The sequence below is a fragment of the Oncorhynchus masou genome, chromosome 15, assembly GCF_036934945.1.
Source record: "Oncorhynchus masou masou isolate Uvic2021 chromosome 15, UVic_Omas_1.1, whole genome shotgun sequence".
Lineage (NCBI taxonomy): Eukaryota > Metazoa > Chordata > Actinopteri > Salmoniformes > Salmonidae > Oncorhynchus > Oncorhynchus masou.
The window spans coordinates 7006822-7026061 of NC_088226.1; the positions used below are offsets into that span (position 1 = coordinate 7006822).

Here is a 19240-nt window from a genome sequence, read left to right on the forward strand (position 1 = left end):
CCCATCATACAACTCATCCGAAAGTCCAGCAGGTAGTCTGTGATTTTCCTGATTTCATGCATGAATGTTAATGTAAAATCAATGTTAATGAATTCAATGTTATCCTCGGAATTTAGTCCTATGACTTTTACTATACATTTGAGTGAAATTATTAAATGTGAACGTGTGGTTTAGTTAAACAACAAGGCCCGAGGTGTGGTATATGGCCAAATACTTACTACAAACCCTCAAGGTGCCTTATTGCTAATATAAACTGGTTACCAACGTAATTAGAACAGTAAAAATAACTGTTCTGTCATTCCCCTGGGATACCATCTGATATACAACGCATTCAGGGATGAACCACCCAGTTTATAATTAGCAATGAATATCAGCACCACATGAGTTGGCAGCTCCCATCTCTGAGGATTAGTTTGGAGTCTTTGATATTTGTGATGTAGCAGCCAGGAGTGACATTGTTACTGTTAGTAAAAATCAAGACTTACTGTATGCAAGCGAACACCTGTCTGAATGACACTGCAACATGAGACTGAATGTACTTTTCCTGTCAAATTTACGTAAAATGATGTGCCCTACCACGACGTCCTAATGCCCAGCATTTTTGGTGTAATCTGCTTCTTTGGGATTATTGGCAACTGCATTGTCATCTACACCATTGTGAAGAAGACCAAGTTCCGAGCCCAGCAGACAGTGCCGGACATCTTCATCTTCAGCTTGTCTTTAGTGGACCTCCTCTTCCTCCTGGGCATGCCCTTCCTCATCCACCAGCTCCTGGGCAACGGTTCCTGGTGCTTTGGTGACATCATGTGCACAGTCATAACCGCCCTGGACTCCAACAGCCAGATAGTGAGCACCTACATCCTCACCGTCATGACTCTGGACCACTACTTGGCCACGGTCCATCCCATCCGCTTCAACCATGTGCGCACACCCTGCGTGGCGGGGGCTGCGGTGGGGCTGGTGTGGGTGCTCTCCCGGGTCTCCATCACTCCCGTGTGGATGTATGCTGACCTTATGCCCCGATGTGACGGCTCAGTGGGCTGTGCCCTCCTGCTGCCCAATCCAGCCACTGACACCTACTGGTTTACCCTCTACCAGTTTGTACTGGCCTCTGGTCATCATCAAATCAAAATCAAATTTATTTATATAGACCTTCTTACATCAGCTGATATATTACAGTGCTGTACAGAAACCCAGCCTAAAACCCCAAACAGCAAGCAATACAGGTGTAGAAGCACGATGGCTAGGAAAAACTCCCTAGAAAGGCCAAAACCTAGGAAGAAACCTAGAGAGGAACCAGGCTATGAGGGATGGCCAGTCCTCTTCTGGCTGTGCCAGGTGGAGATTATAACAGAACATGGCCAAGATGTTCAAATGTTCATAAATGACCAGCATGGTCAAATAATAATAATCACAGTGGTTGTTGAGGGTGCAACAAGTCAGCACCTCAGGAGTAAATGTCAGTTGGCTTTTCATAGCCGATCATTAAGAGTATCTCTACCGCTCCTGATGTCTCTAGAGAGAAAACAGCAGGTCTGGGACAGGTAGCACGTCCGGTGAGCAGGTCAGGGTTCCATAGCCTCAGGCAGAACAGTTGAAACTGGAGCAGCAGCACGGCCAGGTGGACTGGGGACAGCAAGGAGTCATCATGCCAGGTAATGCTGAGGCATGGTCCTAGGGCTCAGGTCCTCAGAGAGAGAAAGAGAGAATTAGAGAGAGAATACTTAAATTCACACAGGACACCGCATAAGATAGGAGAAGTACTCCAGATATAACAGCATATACTGCAGCATAAATACTGGAGGCTGAGACAGGAGGGGTCAGGAGACACTGTGGCCCCATCCGATGATACCCCCGGACATTGCCAAACAAGCAGGATATAACCCCACCCACTTTGCCAAAGCACAGCCCCCACACCACTAGAGGGATATCTTCAACCACCAATTTACCATCCTGAGACAAGGCCGAGTATAGCCCACAAAGATCTCCGCCATGGCACAACCCAAGGGGGGGCGCCAACCCAGACAGGAAGATCACGTCAGTGACTCAACCCACTCAAGTGACGCACCCCTCCTAGGGACAGCATGGAAGAGCACCAGTAAGCCAGTGACTCAGCCCCTGTAATAGGGTTAGAGGCAGAGAATCCCAGTGGAGAGAGGGGAACCGGCCAGGCAGAGACAGCAAGGGCGGTTCGTTGCTCCAGAGCCTTTCCGTTCACCTTCACACTCCTGGGCCAGACTACACTCAATCATATGACCCACTGAATAGATGAGTCTTCAGTAAAGAAGTCTGCGTCTCTCACATGGGTAGGCAGACCATTCCATAAAAATGGAGCTCTATAGGAGAAAGCCCTGCCTCCAGCTGCTTAGAAATTCTAGGGACAATTAGGAGGCCTGCGTCTTGTGACCGTAGCGTACGTGTAGGTATGTACGGCAGGACCAAATCGGAAAGATGGGTAGGAGCAAGCCCATGTAATGCTTTGTAGGTTAGCAGTAAAACCTTGAAATCAGCCCGTGCCTTAACAGGAAGCCAGTGTAGGGAGGCTAGAATTGGAGTAATATGATCAAATATTTTGGTTCTAGTCACGATTCTAGCAGCTGTATTTAGCACTAACTGAAGTTTATTTAGTGCTTTATCCGGGTAGCCAGAAAGTAGAGCATTGCAGTAGTCTAACCTAAAAGTAACAAAAGCATGGATTAATTTTTCTGCATCCTTTTTGGACAGAAAGTTTCTGATTTTTGCAATGTTACGTAGATGGAAAAAAGCTGTCCTTGAAACAGTCTTGATATGTTCGTCAAAAGAGAGATCAGGGTCCAAAGTAACGCCGAGGTCCTTCACAGTTTTACTTGAGACGACTGTACAACCATCAAGATTAATTGTCAGATTCAACAGAAGATCTCTTTGTTTCTTGGGACCTAGAACAAGAATCTCTGTTTTGTCCGAGTTTAAAAGTAGAAAGTTTGCAGCCATCCACTTCCTTATGTCTGAAACACAGGCTTCGAGCGAGGGCAATTTTGGGGCTTCACCATGTTTCATTGAAATGTACAGCTGTGTGTCGTCCGCATAGCAGTGAAGTTAACATTATGTTTTCGAATGACATCCCCAAGAGGTCAAATATATAGTGAAAACAATAGTGGTCCTAAAACAGAACCTTGAGGAATACCGAAATTTACAGTTGATTTGTCAGAGGACAAACCATTCACAGAGACAAACTGATATCTTTCCAACAGATAAGATCTAAACCAGGTACAGAACTTGTCCGTGTAGACCAATTTGGGTTTCCAATCTCTCCAAAAGAATGTGGTGATCGATGGTATGAAAAACAGCACTAAGGTCTAGGAGCACGAGGACAGATGCAGAGCCTCGGTCTGACGCCATCAAAAGGTCATTTACCACCTTCACAAGTGCAGTCTCAGTGCTATGATGGGGTCTAAAACCAGACTGAAGCATTTCGTATACATTGTTTGTCTTCAGGAAGGCAGTGAGTTGCTGCACATCTTTTTTTAAATATTTTGAGAGGAATGGAAGATTCGATATCGGCCGATAGTTTTTTATATTTTCTGGGTCAAGGTTTGGCTTTTTCAAGAGAGGCTTTATTACTGCCACTTTTAGTGAGTTTGGTACACATCCGGTGGATAGAGAGCCGTTTATTATGTTCAACATAGGAGGGCAAAGCACAGGAAGCAGCTCTTTCAGTAGTTTAGTTGGAATAGGGTCCAGTATGCAGCTTGAAGGTTTAGAGGCCATGATTATTTTCATCATTGTGTCAAGAGATATAGTACTAAAACACTTGAGTGTCCCTCTTAATCCTAGGTCCTGGCAGAGTTGGGCAGTCTCAGGACAACTGAGCTTTGGAGGAATACGCAGATTTAAAGAGGAGTCCGTAATTTGCTTTCTAATGACCATGATCTTTCCTTAAATAAGTTAATGAATTTATTACTGCTAAAGTGAAAGCCATCCTCTCTTGGAGAATGCTGTTTTTAGTTTGCTTTGCGACAGTATCAAAAATAAATTTCGGATTGTTCTTATTTCCCTCAATTAAGTTGGAAAAATAGGATGATCGAGCAGCAGTGATGGCTCTTGGTTAAGTGATGTGCAAGGTTAAATTGAGTTCCTCAGTTATGTGGTTAACTGATTTTTGTCCTCTGACATCTTGGGAAGGCAGAGGGAGTCTGGAAGGGCATCAAGGAATCTTTGGGTGGTATAAGAATTTATAGCACAACCTTTGATGCTCCTTGCTTGGGGTCTGAGCAGATTATTTGTTGAGATTGCAAACATAATAAAATGGTGGTCCGATAGTCCATTAAGATCCACAACATTTATTCCATGGGACAAAACTAGGTCCAGAGTATGACTGTGACAGTGAGTAGGTCCAGAGACATGTTGGACAAAAAGTATTTTGGAGTCGGTCTGTGGAGTTTTCCATGTGAATATTAAAATCACCAAAAATTAGAATATTATCTGCTATGACTACAAGGTCCGATAGGAATTCAGGGAACTCAGTGAGGAACGCTGTATATGGCCCAGGAGGCCTGTAAACAGTAGCTATACTGAAATTGACACTTCTGCCTTTGCGGCATTCAAAGGGGATATGGTCACTAGTGTAACCAGGAGGTGAGGCCTCATTTAACACAGTAAATTCATCAGGCTTAAGCCATGTTTCAGTCAGGCCAATCACATCAAGATTATGAACAGTGATTAGTTCATTGACTATAACTGCCTGTGAGGTATCACAATCTATTTCAATAATGGAAGGAATGGAGGAGGTCTTTATTCTAGTGAGATTGCTAAGTGAGATCGCCATGTTTTGCCCAACCTAGGTCGAGGCACAGATACGGTCTCAATGGGGATAGCTGAGCTGACTACACTGACTGTGCTAGTGGCAGACTCCACTATGCTGGCAGGCTGGCTCACAACTTGCTGCCTGGCCTGCACCCTATTTAATTGTGGAGCTAGAGGAGTTAGAGCCCCGTCTATGTTGGTATATAAGATGAGAGCACCCCTCCAGATTGGATGGAGTCTGTCACTCCTCAACAGGCCAGGCTTGGTCCTGTTTGTGGGTGAGTTCCAATTATCTACAAATTCTATCTTTTGGGAACCCGAGGTAAAGACAGTTTCAGGTTGGATATTCGACGGATATTCGCCTGTAGTTTTCCTTACGTCCACCAACAGCAGTTCGGGACAGTCAACATAGTGACAAATCACATTTTTCACATTTCAATAGCTCTTTAACCATTACTCCAAACACTTTCAAATCTGGTTGTAGCTAACCCAATGGCATAGACACACATTACACACCCTTTAGTTTGTCCATTTTTAATTTTTTTTTTTATCTCACATGGTTTTACATGAATTTTTCAAAATGTAGAATTTCAATAGCTCCTTGGTCATGTGACCTAATGTCCGCTGACTATCCTTCTATATTGCACACTCTTGTTTGTGTACTGTAAAATCATGCGGTGTCACGTACATTTTTCATAGTTTCAAATTTGCAATAGCTCCTTGGTCATGTCAATTACACACCTTAGAAGCATATAGTGGATATACACCCATATTGCATAACCTTTGTCAAGTATCTTCTATATTGTTGTACATTATTATTAGTTTGACAATTAGGGGGTTCAGTCCAGTGTTTTTTACCCATTTCTTTAAAATGTATCTACAATAATTGCTCGTTCTAAGTACTTATTTTCCCTGTTTTTTTATTTTTCCACAGTATTTAACAGGAGAGAGACAGATAATATCTCCTTTCATCGTTAATATCAACCATAAAGGAAAAGGGCAAAGTACGAGAGTCATGTTATTAACTGTCCAAAGCAGGGATGGAGAGGGAGCTAGTGAGGTAGGCTGCAGTGGGGTTGCTGGTCAATACATACACTGAACAGGGATGGAGAGGGAGCTAGTGAGGTAGGCTGCAGTGGGGTTGCTGGTCAATACATACACTGAACAGGGATGGAGAACAGGGATGGAGAGGGAGCTAGTGAGGTAGGTGGGGTTGCTGGTCAATACATACACTGAACAGGGATGGAGGGGAGCTTGGCTGGTCAATACATACACTGAACAGGGATGGAGAGGGCATACACTGAACAGGGATGGAGAGGGAGCTAGTGAGGTAGGCTGCAGTGGGGTTGCTGGTCAATACATACACTGAACATGTAACCACAGTAATGGTGGCCAGTAAATCAATGAATACAAATATAATATTGACAAATTAAACAAATTGTAGACCTTTAATCTCTTCCAACATGTCAACAGACACTTAACTTCAAATAAGTATGAAACATTTCACCATGTTTACATTCTCTTTATCCCTGGTTGATGTACATGTCAGAGCCTCTTCAGTGTGGATGGGGTATAGCATACATTTTCAACAACAAAGACTGCACTTCTAGTTTGTTCTTTACTCTGTTGAACCATTTTGTCTTCATTCCTAGTTACAGCACATGGAACCTCAGTTGGCATGCCAAACATTCAATCAAAACAAAACCGAGTGTAACACGTTATAAATAATATCAAATATCAATGCAGTATGATGAATTAGCCATCCATTGAGTTATATCATAAATTGTCTTACATGCTGTCACTGTTGTCAAAAGATTATAAACATGTTAAATAAAGTGACTAACCCAGTCAGTCTTTGGGCCACATCCAGGTTCTTTATCAGTGTCACACATGAAGCAGTTGTTGGCTTTGTTGAACTCTGAAATCATAGGCGTGAACTGAACATACGGCTGTCCCACACAACTACTCAAAAATAAAGAATTTACATTTACTTTGAATTAAATGTCATTACCAGACATGTTTAGTATATCCTCAGCCATTTCTTTTCTCAGTTGCTCCATGTGTTTTTGAAGGTTCTATATCAATTTGGGAGGGGATGTAGGGGAAGTTCTGTGCAACTTCCTTGGCCATCTACACCAAAAAAATAACATAGAGTTTCTTTACCTAATTGTCACATAACAGCTAACCATTAATTATTGAAAATATAACTATCAAACCTGCATTATAAAGACCCCACAGCTGAAGGTGTCCTGCTGCATGATGTGAGTTATTTCCCCTCCTTTCCACTTTATGTCCACACAGTCGTCTTTTTCCATGGCAGGATCTTCTCATTTTGAAGTATTCTCTTTTTTATGTAAAAATAATGGAATTATGATTAGTTATAGGAAGATGAATACACAGGCCAAATGTGTATGCAGTTTTCCTTATCACCATAATCTAGTAGTAATTTATTAGTAGAGGTCATTTCCTTTATGCCCCATTCTACACACAGCCTAAATTATAGGCACTGAACCATTTACAGGACAATAAAAGTAGCATATAGGTTCCAACCCTATCACATAGTGAATAAATGTACAGTCATGGCCAAAAGTTTTGAGAATGACACAAATATTAATTTTCAAAAAAACCGGTGCCTCAGTTTGTATGATGGCAATTTGCATATACCCCAGAATGTTATGAAGAGTGATCAGATGAATTGCAATTAATTGCAAAGTCCCTCTTTGCCATGCAAATGAACTGAATCCCCCAAAAACATTTCCACTGCATTTCAGCCCTGCCACAAAACAAACCGGCTGCCATCATGTCAGTGATTCTCTCGTTAACACAGGTGTGAGTGTTGACGAGGACAAGGCAGGAGATCACTCTGTCATGCTGATTGAGTTCGAATAACAGACTGGAAGCTTCAAAAGGAGAGTGGTGATGGAATCAGTGTTCTTCCTCTGTCAATCATGGTTACTTGCAAGGAAACACGTGCCATCATCATTGCTTTGCACAAAAAGGATATTAGATATTGCTGCCAGTAAGGATATTGCTTTGCACAAAAAGGATATAGGATATTGCTGCCAGTAAGATTGCACATTAAACAACCATTTACCAGATCATCAAGAACTTCAAGGAGAGTGGTTCAATTGTTGTGAAGAAGGCTTCAGGGCGCCCAAGAAAGTCCAGCAAGCGCCAGGACCGTCTCCTAAAGTTGATTCAGCTGTGGGATCGGGGCACCACCTGTACAGAGCTTGCTCAGGAATGGCAGCAGGCAGGTGTGAGTGCATCTGCACGCACAGTGAGGCGAAGACTTTTGGAGGATGGCCTGGTGTCAAGAAGGGCAGCAAAGAAGCCACTTCTCTCCAGGAAAAACATCAGGGACAGACTGATATTCTGCAAAAGGTACAGGGATTGGACTGCTGAGGACCGGGGTAATGTCATTTTCTCTGAATCCCCTTTCCGATTGTTTGGATCATCCGGAAAAAAGCTTGTCTGGAGAAGACAAGGTGAGTGCTACCATCAGTCCTGTGTCATGCCAACAGTAAAGCATCCTGAGACCATTCATGTGTGGGGTTGCTTCTCAGCCAAGGGAGTGGGCTCACTCACAATTTTGCCTAATAACACAGCCATGAATAAAGAATGGTACCAACACATCCTCCGAGAGCAACTTCTACCAACCATCCAAGAACAGTTTGGTGATGAACAATGTCTTTTCCAGCATGATGGAGCACCTTGCCATAAGGCAAAAGTGATAACTAAGTGGCTCGGAGAACAAAACATCAATATTTTGGGTCCATGGCCAAGAAACTCCCCAGACCTTAATCCCATTGAGAATTTGTGGTCAATCCTCAAGAGGCTGGTGGACAAACAAAACCCACAAATTCTGACAAACTCCAAGCATTGATTATGCAAGAATGGGCTGCCATCAGTGGCCCAGAAGTTAATTGACAGCATGCTAGGGCGGATTGCAGAGGTCTTGAAAAAGAAGGGTCAACACTGCAAATATTGACTCTTTGCATCAACTTCATGTAATTGTCAATAAAAGCCTTTGACACTTATGAAATGCTTGTAACTATACTTCAGTATTGTCAGGACCCGGTTACGAACCTGGGTCTCCGGAGTGAGACACAGTCACTTAACCAACTGAGCCACGAATAGTCAGCAGAACCCAGAAGATGAGGCAGACACAGCAGTACTTAAGACGGTGTATTTAATAAAGTAAAAAGGAGAAGTCCTTCAATACAAAAATGGCAAATACAAAAGGTGGTAGGAATAGCACAAAAAAGCCTCAAGAGATACTCAAAAACAAAAACAGAATTCCACAAGAGCATCCACCGGAATCGACAAGAATACACAGAACACTAGGGCTGGGTGCTAACATACAAACACAGAGCACAGAACTGAGGGAAACTAAGGGTTTAAATACAATCAGGGAAAACGAGGCACAGGTGCAAATAATAATGGGGAACAAGGGAAAAAACATAAGGTCAAAAAGCACAATGGGGGCATCTAGTGACCAAAACCCGGAACAACCCTGGCCAAATCCTGACAAGTATTCCATAGTAACATCTGACAAAAATATCTAAAGACACTGAAGCAGCAAACTTTGTGGAAATTAACATTTGTGTCATTCTCAAAACGTTTGGCGACGACTGTAGAGTGTTTGTAGACTTTAAGAAAAACATATTAAGTGACAGTTTCATCAGTACGTGCTTAAAGAAAGTCATATCACAAATATCACAGTGCCCACCAAATCTATGACAATCGAGAACGAATTGTAAACACCAAAGTGTGTCTGTCAAAATAATATCTGAAAATGTCAGCTGTTGAACATAATACCTCTATTTGCAATAGCAATTTATGATATATGTTGAGGAGTTGAGGAATATTCCATGTACCAACACTATATGTAGGACGGACATAAGACGTTCCCAAATACAGTATTTTTATTTCACCTTTATTCAACCAGGTAAGCCAGTTGAGAACAAGTTCTCATTTACAACTGTGGCCAAGATAAAGCAAAGCAGTGTGACACACACAACAACACAGAGTTACACATGGAATAAACAAATGTACAGTCAATAACACAAATTTAAAAGTCTATATACAGTGTGTGCAAATTAAGTAAGATTAGGGAGGCAATAAATAGGCCGTAGTGGTGAAATAATTACAATTTCAGATTCGGGGTTGTACCTGGTAGGTTCCATGATAATTTTGGTGAGATTGAAGGCATCTAGCTTAGATTGTATATATAAAGGCATTTTTCAGCTATGATTTTACCACTCAGAATCCAGAATGGATATGACAATGGTGCCAGCACAGGATGTAATGCACTCTTACAACAATCTACTTTTTGTTCTTCTTGACTTGTTATCTGGTAAACTGCTACTATGTGTCAAGAAAAGAGCCCCAATTAGGGGTTAATGTACTCCAGTAAAAAAGGTCTGGTTTAGATTAAAAACTATTGCCCTGTGTCCCCGTTCATAGGGAAATGAGAGACTAGTCAGTGGTAGATCAGAGACTAGTCAGTTGGCACCTTTATTGGCCCAAACATCTATAGACCCACAAGGTTGAGGTTACTCAAGGACAGTAATTAGTAATATATTTTTTTGCATTGATGCATTTTGTCTTCTAACTGTCCAATAATAGGATCCAAAGTGTTAGGAAATATTTGTTCTCATAAATACAAAGGAGGATGTCTCTCCTCATACCACTTTAGTCAGACTGCCAGACTGTGCACCACAGAGCCAATCAGGAGAGAATACATACATGTCAACGGTGCCAATTGAAAGTCAAGGGGCGTGTCTGTGCCTTTTGGATTACTCTCTCTTTACAGAGAATCCCTGTGGTTGAAGTCTGCTCTGTGCATGTCTGAAAGTGACAGAGCGAGCAGCCAATAGAGTTTTTCACAGTATGTCATAAAAAAGTATTACACTTATGAATGTATGTCAAATGCTAATATGTATTAGATCCAGTACAATGGAATAACTAAGACCTGATTTTGAATGCAGCATGTTCCGATTCCTCCTTTTCTTTCTGTCCAGCAGGGTCAACCAAAAACACTTGGCCTGATGGTTCATGCAGATACTGGGGAAGCAATATAGAAATGTATTGATGCCTTAAATGATTTTACTATTAAATGGCCCATATCACAACCCTCATACCTCTTCACAAAAATGTACCTAAATCAAGGAATTTATTTTCCCAATTAGAAATAGTAGGCCATGCATCAAATAACAATTTTCATCAGAAAAACGAACCCTCAAATGCAATATTGCATTTTGTAAGTTGTCTGCAGGTGGCTTGTTGTGAATGCACTCAAATATCAAGTCATTATCAGGTTATGGAAACTGTGTTCTAATACTCAACGTAGAAGGATTTGTCTTAATGTACAGTATATGAAAGTGATGCTATAAAAAGGATTCTTTCACGTTATCAAGCTCACTGTGACTGACAAATCACTGCCTATTACTGTGATTAAAACGAGCATATGAAACAGTGTTTTTCATGAGGCCTCTACCTGTGCTCCTTCCTTTAAGCACTTCTGTTTGAACACCTCTCCTGTCCTTGATCCATTCCAGCCATTTGCAGATCTTTTCAGTGTCCATGTGAAAGAAAGGAGCTATTGAAATTCTACATTTTGAAAAATTAAAAACCATGTGAGAAGAAAATGTACAAACTAAAGGGTGTTCAATATAGAAGGGTTGTCAGTGGACATTCTGAACCTTGTTTGAAGTCACCAGGTCACATGACCAAGGAGCTATTGACATTAAACATATTGAAAAATGAATGTAAACCATGTGAGATGAAAATGGACAAACTAAAGGGTGTGCAATGTGTAGGCCCACTGAGTGGACATTCTGAACCTTGTTTGAAGTCACCAGGTCACATGACCAAGGAGCTATTGAAATTTTACATATTGAAAAATTCATGTAAAAACGTGTGAGATGAAAATGGACAAATTAAAGGGTGTGCAATATGGAAGGGTTGTCAGTGGACATTCTGAACCTTGTTTGAAGTAAGTATGTCACATGACCAAGGAGCTATTGAAATTTGAATGTTAAAAAAAAGGTTGTACTTTTCACGGCCCCTAACTAATTCAACTAGGAATACAAGACGCTGCTCACATTTACACATTAGCTTTGGAAAGCAAATTAACGTCTAAATCGTGAAAATAAGATCTGTGCAATGTTGTGCTCAATTTTTCCAACATCATGACACTTATTTGGAGTCTGTGGCTCAAAAGTGGTTTGAAAGCGCGAATATCCGTTGAATATCGAACTTGAAACTGTCTTTACCTCGGTGACCGAGCGAGGACATTTATACTAACGTTACTATCTGTACTTACTGGTGGCACAGACGCTGTTTCATCCTTTCCTACACTGAAATTACCCTTGCCTAACGATTGCGTCTGAAGCTGAGCTTGTAACACAGCTAACCTCGCCGTAAGGCGATCGTTCTCCTGTATATTATGAGTACAACGACTTCAATTAGAAGTAATCATGTTAATGTTACTACTTAGCTTCGGCTGTTGGAAGTCCCGACGAACCATGTGCAGATAAAGCGTCCGGAGTGAAAAAGTTGAATTAAAAAAAAAAGTTGAGTGAGGGAAAAACTAAAAATATATACAGTAATTAAAAAGTAAAAAGCGTAAAGTTGTCAGGTAGCAAAGTAAGGCGGGCAACAGAATGACAGGGTTAACGTGCAATGTATGTAGTATGTTGAGCGTGTACAGTATCTATTTTGTACACAGCAGTACTGTGTTTATAAAACACTTTTCCCGACAGGGACATTCAACTTCATCCTATTAATCCTATCCTATCATGCTCCCATGAAGGAACTGTGAATACAGGGACTTTGTACTAGTATTCAGTAGGCAATTGAACTGTAGGCTATTAGTAACAATGTGAACTTTTATAAAAGGATGTCAGCCCACAGTTATCAATAACACCATTTTGCAGTTCTGTTTCAAGTGGTAACAATTTGTATTTCGTTTTCTTTGGTGATAATCAGATTTGACAGATTTCCACTTCAGTTCAATGTGTTAAAACAGGTTTATTTGTAGATATGTGATATTCTGTGATTCTGTCATCGGTCCGTCCAGTCAGTGATCTGAGAGGCAGGGAAATCACACCTTGTCGTAATGCAATCTATGTCTATACTGGAACCTGTGTGATGACTGTGATCATTGAGAAAGTTGTGACATATTGATGTATTATTGTGTGCTATCTTTGAATGGGATTTTGACGTCAACTAATATGTTGTCCTTAGTCATTTTGTAATATTGAATATGTGCAGCCTGTCTATTACCATGTAATGTCTGTAATCACCAAGGAAACCACTGTTGTTATCTTTGGGAAAATAATAATGTTTTGATGCACCATACAGTGTTGAATGACTGCAATTGATCCAAAGGGATTTCTAGTTGTCACAATAAAGAATTAAAGCATGAGACGTAAGAAAAAGCAATGCAATACAGTAGCAGCAGAACTGTCTGTGCAAGAGTGCATTTTGTGTATTTGTGAAGAGCTCTTATTCTCAGAGAAGGGGAAGCACATATAAAAGAGGAAAAAGCATTCTGTCCAAACAAAGCAATATTTTACCTGATGGCTGCTGTAGAAGAGAGGCAGGTTATCTGCTGGTAATCTTGGAAAAGAGCAAAGTTATAACTGGGCTGGAAATGAACCATTTGTAGGGTAGTAATGGCTTGCTTTAGAAGGAGGAAAATGCAATATTGAACTCTGCCGCTCTCAAACCCAGACACCCATACATTACTATTGTTATTACATTCCCAGGAAAATTGGATTCCCTTCCAACATTGTCCAGAAATAAAGTACCTGAATTGGTGTTCAATCAAATATATTTGTACTAATTTGACAATAATGTGCACTTGTGTGTATGTGTGAGGAGTAAAATGGAGGAAAAACAAATCAAAATACGAAGGGAATCCAATTTTTGACCTCGCTTTACCAACTCATTAGTGGTATTAAAATTGATCCTGGTTCACTTCTCATTTAAGGAACCACAACACTGCACCAGGGTACAAATGTATTAATAATGAACATCAAGTATTTAATTTCACTCAGTAATTCAAAATGGCCATTACCAAAGGAAAAACCCAGATGAAAGCAATATCTTACTGCAATGCACACAAGTGCTTTTGGAATTAAGAGCTGTCCTAGTATAGGCTGCAGAAATAGTGATAACAACTGGGGGTTTCTCATATAAGTTCAGCACTCTATATAAAGGGAAAGGAGGATACCTAGTCAGCTGTACAACGGAATGCCTTCAACTGAAACGTGTCTTCCACATTTAACTCAACCCCTCTGAATCAGAGAGGTGTGGGGGGGCTGCCTTAATCGACATCCACGTCTTCGGTGTCCGGGGAACAGTGGGTTAACTGCCAGGTGCACCGGTTTGAGTATGTCAAGAACTGCAACCCTGCTGTGTTTTTCACACAACATTTTCCTGTGTGTATCAAGAATGGTTCAACACCCAAGGACATCGAGCCAACTTGACACAACTGTGGGAAGCATTGGAGTTAACATGGGCCAGCATCCCTGCGGAACGCTTTCAACACGTTGTAGAGTCATTCATTAATTACTGCCTCAATCAAAACACAATAAAAATGACACATCTGAGTTGACTGAGCAGTTACATCCATTCACAAAAGAGAAGGAATGTGCATAGTCCTCCAGGCATATAGATAACTTCTGGTTGGAGTGCTTATTAACAGATAGGCCGGACTAGCTGGCTGGATTGGTAAAAGCTGCATGCATTATAGGACCATTATTGTCTCTAACCAATCCAGTCAGATGTGAGGTAGCTATTTAAGGTATATATGGCGTCAATGTAAATGACTGGAAATGTAAATGATTACTCTAATGGAAAAATGTAAATGAAGGCTGTCCACCCAGCTCTGTGTGATTTTTAATTACAGTATGTTTTTAATTAAGTGGTGCCGACCTTTTTAATACTTATGACTAAAAGAGCCACATTTGTTCCTCACAACATGCAGATTATAATGGTCATCGTGATTTGAAGAAAAAGGATATAAGGCCTTGGTCACCAAAAAGTATTACCTGATTTATGGACATTGCATGCTGTAGGTGGGTATTATTAACTGCTTTGTGGACATTGAATAATGTTGTAGTTGGGTATTATTAACTGCTTCATGGACGTTGAATGCTATAGGTGGCTATTACCTGCTTTATGAACGTTGAATGCTGTAGTTGGGTATTATTAACTGCTTTATGGACGTTGAATGGTATAGGTGGGTATTATTACCTGCTTTATGGACGTTGCATACTGTAGGTGGGTATTATTAACTGCTTTATGGACGTTGCATACTGTAGGTGGGTATTATTACCTGCTTTATGGACGTTGAATGGTATAGGTGGCTATTACCTGCTTTATGGACGTTGAACGCTGTAGTTGGGTATTATTAACTGCTTTATGGACGTTGAATGGTATAGGTGGGTATTATTACCTGCTTTATGGACGTTGAATGCTGTAGTTGGGTATTATTAACTGCTTTATGGACGTTGAATGGTATAGGTGGGTATTATTACCTGCTTTATGGACGTTGCATACTGTAGGTGGGTATTATTACCTGCTTTATGGACGTTGCATACTGTAGGTGGGTATTAATACCTGCTTTATGGACGTTGCATACTGTTGTTGGGTATTATTACCTGCTTTATGGACGTTGCATACTGTAGGTGGGTATTATTACCTGCTTTATGGACGTTACATGCTGTAGGTGGGTATTATTACCTGCTTTATGGACGTTGCATGCTGTAGGTGGGTATTATTAACTGCTTTATGGACGTTGAATGGTATAGGTGGGAATGGTATTTACCTGCTTTATGGACGTTGAATGCTGTAGGTGGGTATTATTAACTGCTTTATGGACGTTGCATACTGTAGGTGGGTATTATTACCTGCTTTATGGACGTTGAATGGTATAGGTGGCTATTACCTGCTTTATGGACGTTGAATGCTGTAGTTGGGTATTATTAACTGCTTTATGGACGTTGAATGGTATAGGTGGGTATTATTACCTGCTTTATGGACGTTGAATGCTGTAGTTGGGTATTATTAACTGCTTTATGGACGTTGAATGGTATAGGTGGGTATTATTACCTGCTTTATGGACGTTGCATACTGTAGGTGGGTATTATTACCTGCTTTATGGACGTTGCATACTGTAGGTGGGTATTAATACCTGCTTTATGGACGTTGCATACTGTAGGTGGGTATTATTACCTGCTTTATGGACGTTGCATACTGTAGGTGGGTATTAATACCTGCTTTATGGACGTTGCATACTGTTGTTGGGTATTATTACCTGCTTTATGGACGTTGCATACTGTAGGTGGGTATTATTACCTGCTTTATGGACGTTGCATGCTGTAGGTGGGTATTATTACCTGCTTTATGGACGTTGAATGCTGTAGTTGGGTATTATTAACTGCTTTATGGACGTTGAATGGTATAGGTGGGTATTATTACCTGCTTTATGGACGTTGCATGCTGTAGGTGGGTATTATTACCTGCTTTATGGACGTTGAATGCTGTAGTTGGGTATTATTAACTGCTTTATGGACGTTGAATGGTATAGGTGGGTATTATTACCTGCTTTATGGACGTTGCATACTGTAGGTGTCAGGATTTGGCCAGGGTTGTTCCGGGTTTTGGTCACTAGATGCCCCCATTGTGCTTTTTGACCTTATGTTTTTTCCCTTGTTCCCCATTATTATTTGCACCTGTACCTCGTTTCCCCTGATTGTATTTAAACCCTTAGTTTCCCTCAGTTCTGTGCTCTGTGTTTGTATGTTAGCACCCAGCCCTAGTGGTCTGTGTTTTCCTGTCGATTCCGGTGGATGCTCTTGTGGAATTCTGTTTTTGTTTTTGAGTGTCTCTTGAGGCTTTTTTTGTGCTATTCCTACCACCTTTTGGATTTGCCATTTTTGTATTTAAGGACTTCTCCTTTTTACTTTATTAAATACACCGTCTTAAGTACTGCTGTGTCTGCCTCATCTTCTGGGTTCTGCTGACTATTCGTGGCTCAGTTGGTTAAGTGACTGTTTCTCACTCCGGAGACCCAGGTTCGTAACCGGGTCCTGACAGTAGGTGGGTATTATTACCTGCTTTATGGACGTTGCATGCTGTAGGTGGGTATTATTACCTGCTTTATGGACGTTGCATACTGTAGGTGGGTATTATTACCTGCTTTATGGACGTTGCATGCTGTAGGTGGGTATTATTACCTGTTTTATGGACGTTGCATGCTGTAGGTGGGTATTATTACCTGCTTTATGAACGTTGAATGCTGTAGTTGGGTATTATTAACTGCTTTATGGACATTGAATGGTATAGGTGGGTATTATTACCTGCTTTATGGACGTTGCATACTGTAGGTGGGTAGTATTACCTGCTTTATGGACGTTGCATGCTGTAGGTGGGTATTATTACCTGCTTTATGGACGTTACATGCTGTAGGTGGGTATTATTACCTGCTTTATGGACGTTGCATACTGTAGGTGGGTATTATTACCTGCTTTATGGACGTTGCATGCTGTAGGTGGGTATTATTACCTGCTTTATGGACAATGCATGCTGTAGGTGGGTATTATTACCTGCTTTATGGACGTTGCATGCTGTAGGTGGGTATTATTACCTGCTTTATGGACGTTGCATGCTGTAGGTGGGTATTATTACCTGCTTTATGGACGTTGCATACTGTAGGTGGGTATTATTACCTGCTTTATGGACGTTGCATGCTGTAGGTGGGTATTATTACCTGCTTTATGGACGTTGCATGCTGTAGGTGGGTATTATTACCTGCTTTATGGACGTTGCATGCTGTATGTGGGTATTATTACCTGCTTTATGGACGTTGCATGCTGTAGGTGGGTATTATTACTTGCTTTATGGACGTTGCATGCTGTAGGTGGGTATTATTACCTGCTTTATGGACGTTGCATGCTGTAGGTGGGTATTATTACCTGCTTTATGGACGTTGCATGCTATAGGTGGGTATTATTACCTGCTTTATGGACGTTGCATACTGTAGGTGGGTATTATTACCTGCTTTATGGACGTTGCATGCTGTAGGTGGGTATTATTACCTGCTTTATGGACGTTGCATACTGTAGGTGGGTATTATTACCTGCTTTATGGACGTTGCATGCTGTAGGTGGGTATTATTACCTGCTTTATGGATGTTGCATACTGTAGGTGGGTATTATTACCTGCTTTATGGACGTTGCATGCTGTAGGTGGGTATTATTCAGTTACATTGGGTAGATAATTTATGGTGCAATAAGACTTTCTACACAAAAGCACATAGGCTATGTAACATGTTTCTGGAATCCTTTCAAACCAACTCTTCAGGCTCCATTATCATGGACTTGGGCTACAGTCGGCTGAACAATGCCTAGAAAGATTAACATGTCCACCCCAAACCAAGCAATGTTCAGCTTACTCCCTGCGTCACAAAGTGTTGAGTAATAGCCTTTTATTATACCCTATTTCAACACTCACTCACTCACTCACTCACTCACTCACTCACTCACTCACTCACTCCTTCACACAGTGTCAGAGGCCAGACAATATGCAGAGCCCACTCTATCCTGTATCAACAAAAAGGATTGAGTATGTGTGGTTTACGCTGGACTTGTCTTCTATTTTTGGGTTGTTCTCAGTTAATTGTTCAATAGATACATTGTATAACTACCCCCATTACATTTCATCTTTCATTATCATTGCTAATTGGATTTCAGAAAAACCTGCAATGAGTCACAAACAGAAACAATGTTAAACATAGTAAACATTCTTACATTTTGTTTTGGGTAACACTGTCTATGAGATACCTGTTTTGTAATGAATGATGCACTCTAGGTAATAATAGCTGGGGTGGTTTGATAATAGTGAAATTGAAGATCTAATTAACTATCTGATGTCCAACTATACATCTGATGTCCAACACAGACAGGCTTGGTAAGTGATGCAATTTACTTGTTATACATTCAGTACATGAGGTGGAACTGCACATTTCAATCCAGTGCTGCCAAGCCAAACGTTTTCCATTATTCTTTTTTTGTTGGTGTGCCTCCAGATTACATTTTTCTCAATATTAGGAAGGTGTTCCTAATGTTTTGTACTCAGTGTATATTATCTAGTTATTTTCACTCATTAATTACTGCCTCAATCAAAACACAATAAAATGCAACTTTTTGACTCTTATGAGCTGAGTAGTTAAATAACGTCACAAAACAGAAGGAATGTGCTTAGTCCTCCAGGCATATTGATAACTTCTGGTTGGAGTGCTTATTAACTGATAGGCCGGACTAGTCAAATGCTTTAATTAAAAACATCCTCGTTGTGGTTTGAAATGTCCGTTATTTTGAAAAGGGTGATAAAAGCACAAGCATGATGTAGAATGTTTCACCTGACATTTCATTGCACTAGG

The 19240-nt window shown here is 40.9% G+C and overlaps 1 protein-coding gene across 1 annotated transcript; it reads left to right on the forward strand.

Moving 5' to 3' along the window:
• Nucleotides 1–561: 561 nt before the first annotated feature.
• On the forward strand, nt 562–7671 carry LOC135555228 (melanin-concentrating hormone receptor 1-like; the record flags this gene model as incomplete). Its single annotated transcript, XM_064987549.1, has 2 exons — nt 562–1114; nt 7610–7671. Coding segments are annotated over 2 exons (615 nt in total), but the record flags the coding sequence as incomplete, so codon positions are not given.
• Between the last annotated feature and the right edge of the window lie 11569 nt (nt 7672–19240).